The sequence below is a fragment of the Pogona vitticeps genome, chromosome 12 (genome assembly GCF_051106095.1).
Source record: "Pogona vitticeps strain Pit_001003342236 chromosome 12, PviZW2.1, whole genome shotgun sequence".
Classification (NCBI taxonomy): Eukaryota; Metazoa; Chordata; class Lepidosauria; order Squamata; family Agamidae; genus Pogona; species Pogona vitticeps.
The window spans coordinates 2,926,872-2,945,419 of record NC_135794.1 but is presented as its reverse complement, the minus strand read 5'-3'; the positions used below and the strand labels follow the sequence as shown (position 1 = coordinate 2,945,419).

Below are 18,548 nucleotides of genomic sequence, written 5' to 3'. Positions count from 1 at the left end.
AAACCTGTATGCTGAAGGAGGGAATAAGATATGCTGCTTATATACCACCTCATAGTGCTTAATTGTCTGGGTGTCTTACAGTTTAATTATTCAGATTAAACATCCCCACCCCACCCCTGTGAGCTTGGTCCTCACTCTACTGACCTCAGAAGAATGGAAGGCTGAGTCATCCTTGAATTGGCTTCCTGGGCCCATTGGGATTGAACTCAGGTTGTAAGTGGAGCCTTCACTGCAGTATTGAAGTTGAACCACTGTGCTACAAGGAATGAGCAGTGGAATGGGTTGTCAATCAGGGATGGGCCAGGGGTGTGTGTGAGTAGTGTCAGAGGCAGGAGAGAAAACAATGAGCATTCAGATCTGATTGCACCAACCATCTTATTTATTTGCTAGACTGCTGTCTCGCTTAAGACAACGTATCATGCTTTTGTTCTCTAGTTTTTCCTTGCAACAACCCTGTGAGGTAGTGAAGACTGTGAAGCAATGTCTGGGTGGGTGCCACCCAGCAAGTTTCATGGCTCAGTGAAGACTAGAACTGGGTCATTAGGTTCAACGCTTGGTTACACTCTTTTGGTTCACAAAGTGATACATCTGTTTGTTTTTGAGTGAATGGGTCCTCTTTTTCTTTCATTTTTAGAACTAACTCCAGGCTTCTCTTCTGGAACTGTTCCTAATGTGTAGGAAGCAGTTCTCTCAGGTCCTTGAAAACATTCACAGCTACATTTTTGGTATAAACTGCATCAACAAGAAATTCTAATGGCAAATTAGAATACACTGGTTGGTCCCCGGTGGGTTAGTGAGTGCGGGGGGGGGGAAAATGCCCATGCTTCATTCTGGTGTCATTTGAGGCACAGTTCCTAGAGCGTGGTAATGTTGGTGGCTGTGAGCAAACATGTACTTAATGTCCTTAAAATAATGTAATAGGTTGAGGAAACATTGTGAGCAAAACAAACACTGTGATCCCATGCAGCTTTAACTTTGAGTAGGGTTCGTTTTATGTAGCTTTTTCTTCTGGACTGAAGCCTTGCTAGATCCATGGCTGCCTTCCTGTAGGTCTTGCTTGTCACGAACCTGATCCGAAGTACAGCCAAGTGGTTTTGATCCCAGGCATTAGTGAGTCTAGAGAGGAATGCAAGATTTTAAAATTTTATCAGTATTCAGCTTTCAGACTGCTATCTTAAGAAGGAATTAAAAGCGGGGGGGGGGGGTACTATGGAGTAAGGATCAGGAAAACTATTTCTGGGAGGAGTTTTTGTTAGGATTGCAGTGCATCAAACGGGGAGTTTTAACTTTTATCTGCTCAGTCGGGCTCTTCCTCAGAGCAGATTTTTCCTCAGACTGATAGTAGTATTGGGGTACTGTGAGGGAAGGGGGAGAGTTAGATTTCTGTCCTCATGAACAACAGTCCTGCTGAAAATTGCAGCCCTTCCCCTCAGTCCCTATATGCTTCTCTAGTCCTGTGTTCGATGGCATGTGTAGTTTGGCTCTAAGTCTGATTGCATTAGATGGGCTTCTGAATAAACATGTTTAGAACTGCAGGTGTAGTTGATTGCACTGGGAATAAAAAATTATGTGGTTTATTTCTTGAAGGTGTTAACAGATCTGACTTAGTAATGTAATGGCAAATGAAAGATAGTATTAAAATGCATTGTTCTTCATGTAGCTTTGCTGTTGTTTCTATTTTGCACTAACTTCAAGATCTCAAGACATTACCACTATTCTGATGTAGAAGTACATTACCAAGGAAATACAATTCTGCTAACTAGATGGTTAATTCAATAACCTTTTAATTAGTTGTTGGTCCTAGAGGAAAGTTGGTTTAGTCTGATCTGTGGTAGCTGTCGTAGATGTTAGAGAAGAGCCTTATAGTGTAAAAAAGAAGAAACATAACATTAGCAAAATAATAATAAAAAAAGAGTTAGGTAATATCCTTTATTGGATCCGCAAAAAAGAGAGAGCTTTTCACTTCTGCATTGCTCAGGATGAAGGTTATTGAAACTTGGTTGGCAGGAGAAACAAGGAAGATTACTTGGAGAAACAAGTAATATTAACTATAATGACGATGATGATCCTGACTAGATGTTAAAAACCATAGGGATCAAAGTCCCAAGATACAGGCTTCAAATGTCATCTGGAGGTATGCTGTAGTTTTCATTCCTAGGGTTATTGAATCAACTACCTATTCCCATCTTTATACATTTTACTAAGAAGTAAACCTCATGGACCTAGTGGGAAGTACATGTAAGTGTGTGAGAAGGATCTTTGCCTTAGAGAATACTGGGCCTGCTTTAGTCCCTTGCAGCCCACAGCACAAAAGGAGTTCAGTCATCTGGGCTTTTATTGCTCAGCGTCCTTGGGGGAAGGTGGGTTGGGATTGCCACCCATTGTCTGAAGCTAGCTTCAGCTGCCCATGTGACTCCCTGGAATGCTTATGGAGTTAGTCATATGACTGGTTAAATTAAATTTGGGAACCAGTGGAGTTTGCAGAAAACAGTTTTTGCTGAGCCTTCAGAAGGCTTTTGCTAGGCTCTCCATGAATCTTTCTTATTTAGAATCTTAGGAGTAGAGAGGAATTAATAATATTTCAGTTTTTAACAGGTTATTTTCCATAGAGGCTATTAGGAGGGATACTAATAGGCAGCTGTTGCAGCTCCTTAGAGTGATCTACCATTCCTATGGGAGAAGAGTAGAAATGAGAAATCTCCATTTGAATATAGCAAAGCTAAGAAGGTGAGAAAGCTGTAAATAAAAAGTTCAGTTCAACCTCACAGTAACCATGATCTTTATAATGCAGATAGGGAAGAGAATAGTGAATTTTAAGCCACCTGGGAGGTTCTGGAGTTTTAACCTCAATACCCTGAGCTTTCCTTTTGATGCATCTTCTACAAAATGTATAGGAGGCATTTCTGTTTCACATTTTTCCTCTTCCAGCATTCCTCTTATTTAAAAGCCCCACATTAGTACTGTTGGCAGTTCAAGAATTGTGAATGTGCCATGCAATAAATTAATGAGGATACTTTTGAGTAGCAAATAAAATATAAATGCAAAATGGGTATCCTAGACAAAACTTTAAAAAAGAATAATGTACCCTGTCTCACTTACGAGACAACTGTCAAGGTTAGGGTCAGAAGCAAGGTGGGCCAGCTATGTGCATTTGGGGGTCCCCTCTTCCTGAGTACCTCCGTGGGCTACATCCCTTTCAAAATGTGTGAGTTTAGATTTTGCTTTTGTTTTGTTGGCATTTTCATGAAACCGGCCATAACTGCAGTGTTCAATTCTGACTTGGAAAATTGGAGAATTGTATTTGCTGCACTCATTGATACAAAGATTTACTCTTACTCTGAAGGAGGATTGCTACGCTAGAAGGCTTCCGGGACCTGTGATTCTGTGATTTTTTTATTGTTTTCCTGGGGAGGGGGAGTCTTGGTGCCACAAAAGCTACATGACATTCATGGGCCAGTGGACACCCACCCCTGGCCTGAAACAGTATTGTGCCAGCAGCTGAGTTAGCACAGCAAGAATTCCTCCACAGCCTTTCATGCCATTTGAAAACTTTTCCGTAGGGTTTCCCAATCCTCCAAAGTATATTTTGAGGGTGCTCAATGCAGTGTGGGCAGGGAGTTATTCCCCTCACAGTTGTACTGATTAAAGTAGTTCTATCAGCAGCACAACCCCACTACATTCTGATCTAAATGAAATAAGCAAGCAGACTTTAATGTTCCATGAAAACTGATAGCTAAATATAGCAGTTGTTGTATAAAAGAAAGCAGATATTGGGATTTCTTGTTAACAGTGTATTTAGAACAGACTGCAAATTGAAATGGATAAAATCCATGATTTTGTAATTCTGTGTGAATGGGGAAAATCATCTTTAGCATTCCCTTTTTTTAAAAAAAAAGTGAAATAAGTATGTAGTGAAAGCATGTTAAACTCTACATCTTTATAATAAATGCTGCAATATCATGGTTAACTGACTCAAGTCCCTGGGTAGAATCACACCCTTTCTCTGACTCCATAGATGACCTTAGGTCATCCACTCTTTCTCAAATGCAGCCTTTCAAAATTGATATTGTATTCTTATTAAATTGTGTTGGCTACCTTTGGAAACTAAGCATAATAGAAAGGTGGGGTATAAGTTTTTCAAAGTTTATTTTCAAGAGGTCAGAGTATTTAGGATGTGGCTTAACAACTGCTAGAGCAAAGCAGTTTTATATTCTAGGGCGGTGGTTCCAAACCTTGGTTAACCCAGGTGTTCTTAGACTGCAGCTCCCAGAAATCTCAGCCAAAACAGCTTGTGGTGAAGGTTTCTGGAAATTGCAGTCCAGGAACATGTTCATTACCCAAAATTGGGAACCACTGCTCTAGGGTATGCTTGTAGCTTGTAAGCAGATATATGAATGTCCACTTTGGAATCAGAATTATGGTTTTTTTTTTTTGCTGTACTTCAGTTTATTCAAGTGAGTTAGGGCAGATTGCAGTATTACTGTACTTCATTTTATCCTGAAGACCCCAGTTGTACCTTATCTTTATGTCCAGATTCCCGAACGGGCTGTGTTACACAGAATGTATTGTTTGGTCATGCATTCATCCTTTCTTCACTGCGTTCTTCTAAAAATGGCCTTTAGTGACTCAGTACTGTATATGTTTTGCCCAATTTAACTACAACTTAATTATCCATTTCAAGAGAAACAGGTAGCTATTTTAATTCTGTCACACCAATGTGAACAAAGTTCTCTTCGTAAATTAACAGCCAGGTTTCATTTGGCTATAAGCCTTGTGGACTCCCATCTGATGAAGAAGGTTACAGTTCATGAAAAGTTACGTCAACACTGCTTAGTCTTCAAGGGGACACAAGACTTGTTTTTGGTCCCCCAATCTTCTCTTGTTTTGTCATTTGTAAGTTCAGGTCAATATACCTTTCTCTTTCTCAAAGCCCTCCCATCTGGTCAGCTTCCCAGACTAGTTAGTTCTTCAGAATTTCTCCCTCTCAACCCTTTTTCCCTCTTGAAACCTTTTCCAGAGCCTGCGGTGCTATAATTACAGATCTGGAAGAGAGTCAGCTTCCAGGAAACAGGACTGCAGAACTGCAGCTCTCCTGCTCCCCAGCACGCCTCTGAGGAGACACTGTTGACGAATATTATCATCTACCTACCAGCAGCATGTTAAACTCTACATCCAGGCTATGTTGGCTACTGGACATGTGGAGGCGATGCATTATGAATGCTTCCCCTCTCCCTTCCCATACCCAGCCTGGCCTTGCTTATCAGGAAACTGAAAGTGGCACGAAACCTTGAATAGAGTTAGTGTGTCTAAATGTTTATTTTTCCATGGTTGGAAGGACAGTGGGAAGCAGTTGCAGAAGCCTCCCTCCCCCACTACTGTTCATAAAATTATAGTGTCAGTGGTAGGAGTAGCTGTTGGGAAAGATAAGATTCTGGACGTTGTTCTTCCTTAGAAAAGCATGGCTGTATTTTGTCCTTAAGCAAGCAAACAATGGGAACGGTTTGGATACAATACTTGAAAAATGACAAGAGCACAGCAACCGTGATATTGTGTGGGAAATGACCTCTTATTTATGTAGTTATTTATTTATTTTATGAAACTTATATACCATCCATCTGGAACATGTAAGCAGGGCATCCATCTTTGGCCCATGAGGTTCTGTGGGGCTTCCAGGTGCTGAGGCATCCACAGGTAAATTGTTCCAAGGGAGGTAAAGAGAGGTGTAAATTTGTTGTGGGGAGTAAAGTATTCATAAAGTATTCGTATTCACTGGTTGGGTATAGCCTGTGGCATCTTTTCCAAAGGGTGGCTTTCCCCTGATCTGTTGGATTGCATCATTGTTGGCCATGTGGGCTAAGGTTTTAGTCTAGTGCTGGTGGAGGGGTTGGATTGTGGAATGCATCCCCCACATATTTGCACCATGACTGTTGGCACTTAGTAAGGGAAGGGGGGGGGGAAGTAGCAGAAAAGTAGAGGTTTGTAGCAATCATGCTTCTGCTCTAAAATGTTCGCCATGGAAACTGGAGGAACAAAACAAAATTAACAGCACAGTACTTCTAAAGGTTTGCTTATCTGACTGGCATTTAAACCTTCCATGTTAATAGCACTCACAAAGACTAGGTCAAGAGTGTGTGAATTAAGCTTTCTAAAAGAGACTTGGGAAAACAATGGATAATGCAGCCCTTAAAAGAAAGAGGCAGGGCAGAAAACCCAAAACAGCCCAATTTGCAAGCTGATTTTCAAAAGGTAGGTCTGAGCTTTGTTACTTGTCCAGCTATGAAAAGTAACACTCCTGAGAGAGCAGGATAGGCTCATTCACCTTTTATTTCAGACAGCTAAAGGAACACAAATTTGCTGAACTTTTAGCTTACTGATACTTTAGCTTGAGGCTTTTGGTGTACATTAGTATGAGGATGCCGAATGCTGGGCTGGCCACTTTCTGTGTATGGGGCTGGTGGTGGGTGCACCTTTGTTTAGGGAGAATGTCGGCAGAGGATGTTTTAAAGGAAGGTTTAGTTTTCTCTTAGCCCATGTTAGCTTTGTTCTTTAAAGAGTGACCCTCTAAAGGCAATCAGTGCACCCTGTTTTTTAGGCATTTTTATTTTGTTGATATAGTTTGAGTTTTGGGGGATTTAAAAATGCTTGAAAGAGAAACAACTGAAGTCAGAAGCTGTGTCTGCTCTTTTTGTGCGTCATTGCAGGTCTTGTTTATAGTTATATACTGTATAAAGTTTTTTGATAATGAAGATAATTCTGTTAGTATTATTTAGAGCCTTTTGAGGAGCTAGCCATGCTGGTGTGTGTAACAAAAACAAAACAGAAACAAAGTTGCTGTTTCCTTTAAAACTTAACAGATCGAATAGTATTAAAACTGTATTTGGTAGCATTATTTAGTTGTGGCATTGTGCTGCTGACTGATTCCCAGAGTTAATGTGTCAGCGTGGTAAACAGAAGTCCAGGCACCTGTTGTCCGAGAGGTCAGTTGCAATGGGCTATTCCCATGCGCATGCTTGCTGGCTCTATAAATTGCCCTTTTATAAGTTTTGTGTTGACTTTTGTGACATATGCTTATCATTAATGCTTTGATAGTTTAATCAGGATAGGTAACTCTTTTTAGTGGCATACTGATGGTAGAGATACCCAATGTGGTGCAGTGGGTAGCATGACAGACTAGAACTCAGGAGACCTGAGTTCAAAACCCTGCTTAGCCATAGAAACCCACTGGTGTGTGTGGAACTAGTAAAACCACTCCTTAAATATTTCATTCACCTTGAAAGCAAAGCAAAGTGTGCTGCTTATATACCGCCCCATAGTGCTTCAAGCACTCTCTGAGCGGTTTACAAGTTAATTATGCAGGCTACACATTGCCCCCCCCCCCCAAGCGAGCTGGGTACTCATTTTATGCACCTCGGAAGGATAGAAGGCTGAGTCAACCCTTTGAGGGTCGCTATAAGTTGCTTTCAGCTTGATGGCCCCTACCCCGTTTCCCTGAAAATAAGACCTAACCCGAAAATAAGCCCTAGTAGGGTTTTTCAGGATGCTCATAAGCCCTACCCCAAAAATAAGCCCAGGAACCCTGCCCTCCACCCTTGTGCAGCAGCCAGAAGATGATGACATGACTGTATTTGAATAAATGTAGATTGTTGTACATGAAAAAAATATTGCCTGTTTTATTGGAGCAAAAATTAATATAAGACCCTGTCTTATTTTCAGGGAAACACGGTAACAACAAATTGATGGTAGACTATGAAGGAAAAAAGTCAAGATTTTTAAAAAAGTTGGTTTTGATGGTCTCATCTATATTGTGACTTCTAAATTATTTACTGTTTTAGGAATTTATATGTTTCAAAAGCCGGGTTAAAAGTGCCATGAAAAGTAAATATGTGGTTTCCACAGTATAGCCCTGAACAAAGCTGTATTGTTAAGTGCAGAACTGTTCGTCTTCCCTATAGTACATAGCTTTGGGGAATACTGTATAAGAGATCTATATAAGATGCCTTTGGGGAGCATCCTTTCTCCTAACTGGGCTATTTGAATGAATTCACCTACCCATATGTCAAATGACCGTGTATTTTCATGAGTTGATAACTTGGCTCCTCAACTTAGTTTGCCACTGGAGGAGTCAAATCCCAAGATCCAAAAGCCAAACCTGAAATTCATTCACACGTTTTGCAGCTGTTGGGATGGGCAGCATGGCCCTGCTCCCATCAAAAGCGAGGAGGACACATTTGTGGCAGCCTTCTTGTAATTTGGGGTCTTTGAATCCGCATACCTAATCAGAATACCATTTTTAATCTCTCAATTTAGGTATGAGCTTTCTGAGGCCCTGTGCAGTTGGCCCTAAGATGCAACAGAATATGGCACATGGATTGAAGGGCTAGGAATGGATGGGGGGAGGCACTAGCCAAGGATGGGCTTAACTGGTTTTGAATGGCCGTTTGTGTTCACCCGGCTGCAACTGGTAGCAAGGAAATCTCATTGAAAGTATTTTTTTTGTTATCTTTTTGTACTTCTGTGTGTAAAGGGTAGTGTGGGACTTCAGACAAATGACTGTTGGAAATGAGGGCTTAATTAACCAAGTGTGGTTAATTGCTGAGCAAAGTAGGATTCCCTTTATTAAAAAGTTCTGATGTAATTGCACCAAGAGAGCTGAATGAGGTTACAGGATTTAAGAGAATTAACGCATTAAGCAAATGGATAATTTCATAAAATACTAGATTATAAAACACATTTTTAAAAAAATGCAATCACCTGCAGTTTTGCAAGAAGTTAGATCTTATAGGATGCCAGGACGTAAGCACTGTCAGTGTAAAGATATCCAGTTTATCCCTGGTGAATTACTATGGCTTTGTTTAGAGTCTTTTTACAAATATATTTTGAGAATATTTTCAACTCTTTGTGTGATTTTCTTGCAAGGCTGTTTTCAAATGTTATTGGAGATGAGACTAACTGAGTCAACTTGGACTACAGCAACATTTTTTTTCCTGCCTTCTTTATCCTTCTGTGTTTTGTCTGCACATTAACTAGCTCATTTTAACCAGGAAACAATTGCTGCTTGTTTTGCCTCCACTCACATGGAATTGGATATTACGTTAGCTCAAACAGCCATGTCTCTTAATAAGCAAGGGTTTTGTATGATGCATGACTATTTTGTTTGTGTGTTTGTGAAACTGCCACTTCCATTTTTTCCCCGATAGTGTTGAGGAAGAGATAGAAAAGTCACCAGCTGATCTAGAGAGAAGACCTTCGCTCAGTATACATGAGATGTTGTCTGCTGTTCATTTTTCGAGCCCCTGCCTTGTTGCATCCAAAGTAGACTGAAAGTACAGAGTCAAAGGTGGACACATTTTGATTGGTCTTACTAGTCCAGCTAAACAGTAATGTTCACTAAAACATGTCCTTTGCCAAGCAGAGTGGTGTCTCTAATCACCTGCTGTGTCTTGAACCTGCAGTGCAAGGTCCAGGAGGGGGTGAGAGGAGTGTCATGCTTATCTGTACAGCAATCGGCCTGGGGTGGAGGGAAGGACGACGGAGCCCTTGCCTCTTCCTCAACAAGTCAGTGCTGGGAAAAGGGCTGCCCTGTGTTTCCACTCACAAGGCTCTCTGATCTCAAAGTATCTGATTGGTGCAAGGAGAAAATAGACGCTGCCATGTGCCAAAGGGGCCATGCATCTTTTCCCGTTTCCTCTCTTTGAGGCTGTCCTCTGCTCATAGGGTTGTAAGTCAAAAAGTGATTTAATGTGAAAGAACTATAAGGAGGGAAGCCACAAACTCTGCATCTTCTCCCTTTCCAGCTGTGGAGTAGGAGGCCCATGCACCACCTCCCCTAAGCCCTTGCGGCTCAGAGGAACAGGTGGGAGGTGGAGGCTTGTTATGTCTCTGTACTGGTGCCCGGCAAGGGCAGAGGTAAAAACTAATCCCAGGCTTTCACTGAAGATGGGGGACTGACAAAGAGGCTTGGATCTATCCCACCTCCTCTGTAACTCTAGGAATCAATGCTGCAGGCTTATCTTGCTTGTCTGGCAGCAAGGAGAGTGAGATTATGAAACCCTGTTTAGAATGTTTTGTTATGTGCTTGGCTTAACGTTGCATTTTTCTTCTGACAGCTGTCTGTTGCATCCTGAGTTCTCATAATAACATGGGCCTCTGGCCATTTTGGAGACTTTTTTATTTTGCTATATTACAGAATGAAATCTAAACAAAATGTCAGAGAGGCTGCCTGATTTAGATAGGCATGCTTGTGGACATATACCAGATTTTGTTCATTCTTCCTTTAGATTCTTCCCTTCCAATCCACTGGAAATAAAAGATTTGAGTGTTAGTTGTTGCACTGTATTTGCCACCAAGATGAAACCTAACAAGCATAAGGGTCAGCGATTTATAGGGGACAGTAGGGATTAATGCGGACAGAACATTTCTTGTAAGATTCCATTTATCTCACTACCCTGCATTGGTATCGTATGCCCACCTGCTTTGGTTTTAACAGTTGAGTTAATATTACATCTTTTATCAGCATAAACCATGTTTAAAGCTAGCCAGATTATTTTGTAACTAGGATTCTAGTTTGAAACACTGCTAACAAGAGTAGTCTTAAATTGGACTACTTTTAAAAACTATACAGCTAGCTTTCAGTGATAATTCTTCTTCAGGCTTTGCACCAAGATCTTGTGTGGTCCAATAAAAATATTGCCTCCTCCTGCATTGATATGGGTGGGGGGACACCACACAACCATTTTTGTGTACATTAGAGTGTACAACACTTGTGTAGTTGTAATAACAACAGCTTTGCAGTGATATAGATTAATGGGGCACTCCTCTACTCAGACCCAGGTCCCTCTGAAGCAGCTTTGCATGTCCCTGTGTTTATCTTTCACTGTCCCCCAGCTGCTGATAATAGTGGCAAGATTTTAATCAACTCTAATACAAGAAAGTCCTAGTAGAATGAGTAATGAGTTAATATGTTAAATCTGTCCAGTTCTAAGTGTAATTATAATGCTAGATCTGGGATGAAGAGCATGTTCTGTGAAATAAGTTACATGTATATTGTGCTGCCATCTTTTTGGGAGGAGCAGTTGTGTTATTTGACACAAACACCTTTCCAAAGGTACATTCTCAAACTCCTATTTACTATCCTCTTTGCTGTATAAAAAAGCACTGGGTATTTCTAACCTGAATACTGTATATACTGCAGTGCTATATTTCAGACCCTATTTGATCTGTTCATGTGGGACACCAGGATGTGTGTATTAGGGAATTTTGTTTAATTAAACCCTCTGGACATCTTCTGCTATTTAAGAATTGCAGCAATTGCTAAATTTGCATCCCTTGAGCACCAGATCCTGTGTACTGTAAAATGAAAAGCTATAACAACAAATAAATGTACTGTGTAGCACAGTGGCTGTTGTACTACATAATTATAGTCTGCTTTGGCTGTGTAGTCCCTCAGTTGAGCCATTATTATATGCCACAGGAAAAAATAAGACATCCCATGTGCAGCCATTTTGTATGAGCAATTGATATTTGGTGTACTTTCACCCCTTTATTTCACTGTATATAACACAACATGGAAGGCCCTTCTGGACTGAGTGGGGTATTTTTTTTTCAGTCCCATGAAACTGTGAGTACTGATTTTGCAACATTATTATAATATTCAGTAAGGACCCCTTAGATTGTATGTTGTGTTTTGCACCCTAGGTTGTACGGTGTACTTTGCAGGTGGCCAAAGGCTGCTGCAGGAAAACATGTTGGTCACGTTGTGCTAGTGCTTCCGTGTAATTCCAGTAGGATCACAGTGCCTGACAGGAGCTAGTGAAAGGGCCTGTTCTTGTTGGGTTTAGTGGATGACGGCATGCTGAAGTTGACCACCCATGGAGCCTTATGGGATTTGGCTGCTTGAAGACGGTGTGATAGCATCAGACAGGGATGGCTATAAAAGAGCTTTGGATAGATCCATGAGGGGACAGACCTATCGGTAGTTCAATAGTTGCTAGTCGTAATAGTGATATATGATATAGTTTGCTTCTGGGTAACATGAGCAAAAACGTCCTGTGTTGACCACTTCCTGTGTTGCTCTACCCACAAAATACTGGAATGACAGCCTTGTGATCTCATTTAGTACAGTATAACTCTTTTCATGTTCTCAGAAGCCTACCTTTTTGTCTATGCTCACATGGTGAATGAGAAATGTATTATTTTTATGTTTTGTGGTATTTCTTATTGAACTTTCACTTTCTTGAGCTACTTTCTTGGATGTTCATTTTGTGTTTCGTTATCATTCAGAACTCACCCCAGGTCATACTATTAGCCTGTTTAGTTCCGTGTTGTTGATAGTCATCTAGCCTTTTCAGGGATTAAGGAAAATATGTTTCCTAGCCCTATATGGAAGTGCTGGGTATTGTGAGTTATGGCCTTTCCCCCATGTTATCATATTTGTTGTATGCTGCTGTGGGCAACTTGTGTTACTGAAAGATGCAAGATGTGTTTTTACAGAAATAAGTCTTAAACTAACTTGTTTGCTTTGGAGTAACCCATTGACTATGATTAGAACCTGCAGTTCTTATTCACAGACATTCCTGTATGATCTTTTGATCCCTGGAGGCAAAATCAATTGCTTTCAGTGGCAAGATCTCGAGTGAACTTTCCTAGGAAGCAAAACTAAGTTGCCCCTATAAGCCAGATGGCTGCTAGAGGTACATTAGCCGGTTCTTATACGTCCACTCCAGATTTGAACATGGGGAAGAAGAAACATGCTATGCTTCATGAGCAGGGTTGGTAATGGAGTGGTCCTAGGTACAGCAAACACCTGAAAATCAGGATGTGCAAAACACGGGGTTGAATCTACATTTACGTTGGTTGTGAGTGACTTAAATATCATTGATTTCCATGTGTTTCTTTTATGTGTGACTGAATCTGGAGCCAAGTCCACTTCCCTACTTTGCACGTACCCAGTGGGGCTGCAGGCTGGTGTGTGCGCTTGGGAACAGTCTGCTGAAGCGTGTGGTTAGCCGAAGCTGTGTTTTTTTAGAATAGCAACAGATCTTTCTGTGTACTTATTTTTTAATACTGTATTTTACATTTTTCTATGTGTTGCACATTGTTTTACGCATTGTTTTCAGAAGAACAAACAAAGCTATTACTTAGAGGAAATAATAGGGATCTCTTTCCTCCTCTCCCCCAAGTACTATGCTTCTGTTTTTGAGTCTGAAGCTAGTAATGAGCTTCCTGGACTAAGAGGCCGATGTACAGTACAGTATTTGAAATGGGTTTTGCTTTCTGGCTGAGCCCCATGTAGTGACAGTGTCCTGGCATGCAGAGTTAATCTTGTGAGGGAAGGAATGTGGGGCCAGGGTTTCTTGCTGCAGCAGGTGCAGTAAAAGGCCAAGAGAATGCAGTTAAAACGCACATCCAGATTGTCCACTGTGGAATTTCGCTTCTGAAATTAGAAGGGGGAGAAAAAAAAATCTTCAGTTAATTTTGGAAGAAGGGATTAATGGCTGATGCAGCTTCCATGGCAACTAGGAGGGCAAATCATTTGTGTATAGCAACATGTTATTTGGAAATATATTAGGATTCTTTCTGTGAGCAGGAGTTGAATTTGCCTCATAGCGTAAGCTTCACAGACATAAAGGATCAATTTAATAGTGAAATATAATACCTTGTTCTAAGATTCCTCAGAGCTATTTTTAAAGTTCTACTGTACTGTGTGCACTACCATTAGAAAACTGGTACAGTACTGTAGTACTGAACACAAATTGCTTTTCTGAGTCCAGGGTTTAGAGGATTAAAATTTACAGCAAAGGAAAAAACTTGCCAGGCAAGATGAGTAGAAATAGCTGCTGTTCTCCCTTTCTAGTTGCAGAGGTAAAGGCACTGGAATGCTTACATCACTGAATTTTATGAGATCCTTATTAATGCTACAGTATTAGGTAAGGCTGTCTACTCCCAGAGCATGGAATGAGAAGGAAATATATAGTAAATCCCCTTCTATGTTTTGATCAGTAGCTAAAGGTAACATGGTTGCCTCATATTTTAATTCTGGGCACTGAATGCCAGTTGCAATAGGAGAGTTTAAGAATTTTATATACAGCATATATTTGTAAAAATGTACTGTATTTTGTACAAATGTTTACTGGTCCTTCTGGTTTCGTATGGTCTATGTTAGCAATTCTCAGTCCTTCATTTTCTGTGTCTCACAAACCAAAGAGCCTAGGTCCCACCATAATCAAAGTGAATGCCCCCCTTTTTCTGAGAAGGACCTTTATGTTCGTACAGGCACTCTGTTGTTACATTTATCATTTATTTTACATTTAATGACATATCTATTGCAGCAGCACTGTTGGTAGCAGGTCCAAAAGTAATAATTCACAGAGAGGATGTTATGTGTGTGCGATAGGCAGTAAGAGAGGTCATATTTGCAGGATATGAGGACTGAAAGAGTTTGTAGTACTGTAATTACTATGAAAACTTATGTCCCACCTAAACAGTTTCTCTCCCACTGGTGGTAGGTGTGCCCCTGACTGAGAAGCATTGGCTTACCCTATGTGGAAGTATCACTCTGGGCTTTCAGGCAGGATTGTTTTCTAGCGCTACTTGGAGATAATTTAAATTCATATAGAGGTGACAACTTTATATGCCAACCAAATAAAAACAACAGCAGTGTGCAGGCTTCCATGAATGCTTTGTTACTAGGGTAGCCCAAAGTAGCCCACTGGGAGCTAAAAAGTTAGAAAATGTGGTTCTTCCTCTTAGGCATCCTAAGTCAACCCAGGACTGTCCTTTGTCTAGTGGTTCTCTGTTTCTCAGTGACCAAGACTCAGCTTTGAGTTCATTGTGGGGATTTGTTGAGAAACAGCTTTACAGCTCCGTGTGGCTCCTATGTGTATGGAATTACAGTAATTCATAAGAAAGCAGGACATGGCAGATCGCCTGGGTTGATGGCATTGGAAAGGTTTAGATTCTGCTAAAACTGAAGTGCACACAGATGTTGCACAACATAGATTTTGCAAAAACGGTGCATTCTATCCCACCCTACTTGTAGTCTACCAGAAGAAAGAAGAGGCTGATTAAACAATCTCTGGTAATTTGGAAGTCCCTGCTATGGTTTTTTAAACTTTAATTCTGACATAATGAATTACACTTTTAACATACTTAGCTTGATTAAGGTGGCTGCAGAATCTTAGAAAGAACCCATTCCAGCCTACTAGCTAATTAATTAAGCAGTTAGAAAACCACAAGCCCTGGAGTCTTTCCAAAGAGAGAATCCCATTTTGTTTTGAAATGACAGTAAAAGACTGCAGAAAACAATCCACCAGGAATTGCTTCTGCCCATACTCAGTGAAAGGACTAGAAGTTTTATTAAGGTGCGATGTTGTTAGCAAAATGCTATTTCTCCTCTGGTGATTACCCTGTTTCCCCAAAAATAAGCCCTAATCTGAAAATAAGCCCTAGTATGATTTTTCAGGATGCTCGTAATATAAGCCCTACTCTCAAAATAAGCCCCAGTTAAGTGAAACCCCACCCTCCATCAATGTGCAGCATTGTGCAGCAACCAGAAGAAGATATGACTGTAAAATAGTACACTTGGTTTGGAACGGTTAGTCTACCATTCCTGATTAATGGTGGGTATTACCCTGTGTGGATTAAGACTGTAATGGATCTGACATTGTACCTGTGGTTGCACATTGTGTAGGAACAAAAAGGGAGTTTGTCAGCCTTAGTGATGACACACAGGGAGATCCCTGAAGTAGCATATGTTCTCCAATGGAAAGAGCACTGTTTGATACTTGCAGTTTTTGCTTGGCTTTTAAGTAACTCTTGTAAGAAAAGCAAAACAAAAATCTTAATGACTTGCATAAACATAGATTTGCTGGTTACAATGATTAAACAAGGGAAGAAATCCTCTGGCATAAGGCTGGTAATATCATTGGCCACAATGATTCTTTGAACATTAAAACATTTCTGATCCCATCCCCCAAAGATCTCGAGGCTCCCTTGGGATCGCTTTTATTAGGGGAGAATTGTTGGGAGATGCAGAGTGGTGGAGTCTTTAATTCCTGAAAATAACTGCCACTGGTAAAATCATCCCTTTTACTAGTGTCCAGATAAAGGTGATAAAGATATAGAGAAACATCCTGCAAAGGTAGGCTTTTTAAGTTTAGCTTCAAATACTGATTCTTTTTTTTTTAAAGTACAACTTTGAAACTAGCCATTTTGGGGAAAGAAGAATAATTGTGAGAGACCACTAGTGTCTTTGGAGAGTAGCAGTTGATATTACTCACCATAGAATACAGTTAGTATTTGTGGATGATATATGTGGCAGGCCTATGCAGTAATTGTTACGCAATATTCTACAGAACACGCTGAATTGCTTTCTGGAAGTGTGTAGTTTTTACAGGAAACCTGAGAATTACTGACATTGGAGAAGCCGTGGAGGCAAATGGCAGCAAAACAAAGTAGATTTGAGTTCAGGTTTCAGTAACTGCATCTCATTGGTTCCTTACTTCCTTGCAATTGCTCTTTTAGTGTCTGTATTGATGCTTTTAAATGTGGGCTGGCAGAAGCTCTAAGCCCTTTTCCTGAAGAGGAAACTGAGGCAGGAGGCGAGCTGTGTTTGGGAGGACATTTTATTTGGTGAGGTATTTTCTTCTAGGCTGACCTTTGTTCTCCCTGACTGCATGGTCTGATGGGGCAGAGGTTTGGCTTTAAATGTGGGCTGGCAGAGATGGAGAGTGCAGGATCTGTTGCACTTGTAACACCTGTGGCATGTTTGTTTACTTGCCAATGAGGTGCCTGGGTAGAAATGCTCTAAGTGTTAGTTGGTGGTCCTCTTGGAAGACAAGGTCCAGCAGCTGGAAGCCTGTGTTATAATCTCCACACTCTTAAGGAACAGGCCGGGTCAGTGGGGCTTGTCAGCCTTGGAAGGCAGCCCATCTAGAAGAAGGAAAACTCAGATTTCAAACCTCCACTGCCTTGTGGCTATATCCACTGATGGAAAAGGCTTCAGGAGTTAACCTCAAGGCAAAATCTGGAGCCGGAGTCCCAGAGGCAGTTCGTGTCGTTCTGGCAACTCCTGCGACGTTGCCGGAACCAGTTGTATTGGTTCTTGCCTTTCTATCGGACTATTTCAGCGACGTGGAGAGGGGGGATTTGCTGCTTGGGTAACAGCCTATCCTCCATATTATTTTACCCAGAGGCTTCGTGCTCTGGAGAGGACACTCCAGCTTCACACACAGCATCGAAACAACACGGGAAGTAGCAGTTACTGGTTTTAAGTCTTCACTTGATTGGTGTAGAGCATGATGCCAGGGACTACTTCCGACGGTGGGAGAGGTCATTGCACCTCACTAGATAGCTACCTCCTGCCTTAAGCTGGGCAGTCCCCAGCCAGTAAGGTGCTGCCTCGCCACAGTCTGTATGGAGAATTAGTGCAGGGAAATCGCCCCAAAGGGAGATCACAGCTGTGATACAAGGAGATCTGCAAGTGGGATCTGAAAGCCTTAAGAATGGACCTCAACAGATGGGAAATCTTGACATCTGAGCGTTCAGCCTGGAGGCAGGCAGTGCATCATGGCCTCTCCCATTTTGAAGAGACCCTTGTCTAGCAGGCCGAGGCAAAGAGGCAATCCCGAAACCAGCAAAATCAGGGAGATGGATGGGGGACAGATTGTATTTATCTTCAGTGTGGAAAGGATTGTCACTCTCAAATTGGCCTTCTCAGCCACACTAGACACTGTTCCAAGTCCTCCATACAGAGCACGTTACCATAGTCTCTCGAGACTGAAGGATGCCTAATCTGATGCCTTTCTTGCACCCAAATTGAATGTATACAAATTTCCCTAAATTTACGTGTCTTGGATGCGTCCTTGGAGAGAATATTGTTGTCACAAACACCATACAAACTGACTTGGTACATTTCTAAACAAAGAAAAGATGTATAATGAGATTGTTATATTAAAATCTTCTGACAGGCAAGAAACTTGAATTTCTCTTCCTCATTGTAGCTAACTTTGTTTGTTTATTCATTTTTTTTCTGGGTCAATTTAGAACAAGGACTGTCTCAAAGCATCTGTTACCTTGTCTGTAAAATTGCAGTCAGATATCAGTCAGGGACTGAACTTGCTGTACAGTTTCTTGGCTTCCGGGCAATAAAGCAAATACTTTGAATTTTTTTCCAAGCGGAAAGGTTGTTACATATTCTCCATCAGATTACCCAATCCAACTATGAAAGTCAAAGATTATTTTTTCCAAGGTATTCAGATTGACATACATATTGGTGCAATCTTTTTATCAGTAACAGTTGCCATCTAGGCAGGCATTGGCTATGTATTCACAGAAAAAACAGGGTTTTTTCTGTTGCAGTCTTCTGGAGTTATTAAACATGAACTATCTGAGACTTTCAAACCTTACTTTTCTCTTAACATTTTTTATTGCTGTCCTAGTATTGTTACGCAAATAAACAACACTTTCAGTATCATAGCCTCACCAGATCCATATATGTGAACCTCCTGCTTGGGTCTAAATCACAATTCAGATTATCTTAGAAGACCCAT

The 18,548-nt window shown here is 41.0% G+C and overlaps 1 protein-coding gene across 20 annotated transcripts in view; it reads left to right on the top strand.

Moving 5' to 3' along the window:
• The window catches only part of TJP1 (tight junction protein 1), a 186,391-nt gene that overhangs the window by 94,488 nt on the left and 73,355 nt on the right, over positions 1–18,548 (top strand). The window contains exon 1 of one of the 20 annotated variants that reach the window (XM_078381174.1): positions 4,471–6,246. The exons of the other annotated variants lie outside the window; for them this stretch is intronic. Within the exon in view, the coding sequence (XP_078237300.1) occupies positions 6,175–6,246 (72 nt within the window). The 5' untranslated portion in view covers positions 4,471–6,174. Of the gene's footprint in view, positions 1–4,470; positions 6,247–18,548 lie in introns of those variants that run through there. 20 annotated transcript variants of the gene reach the window in all.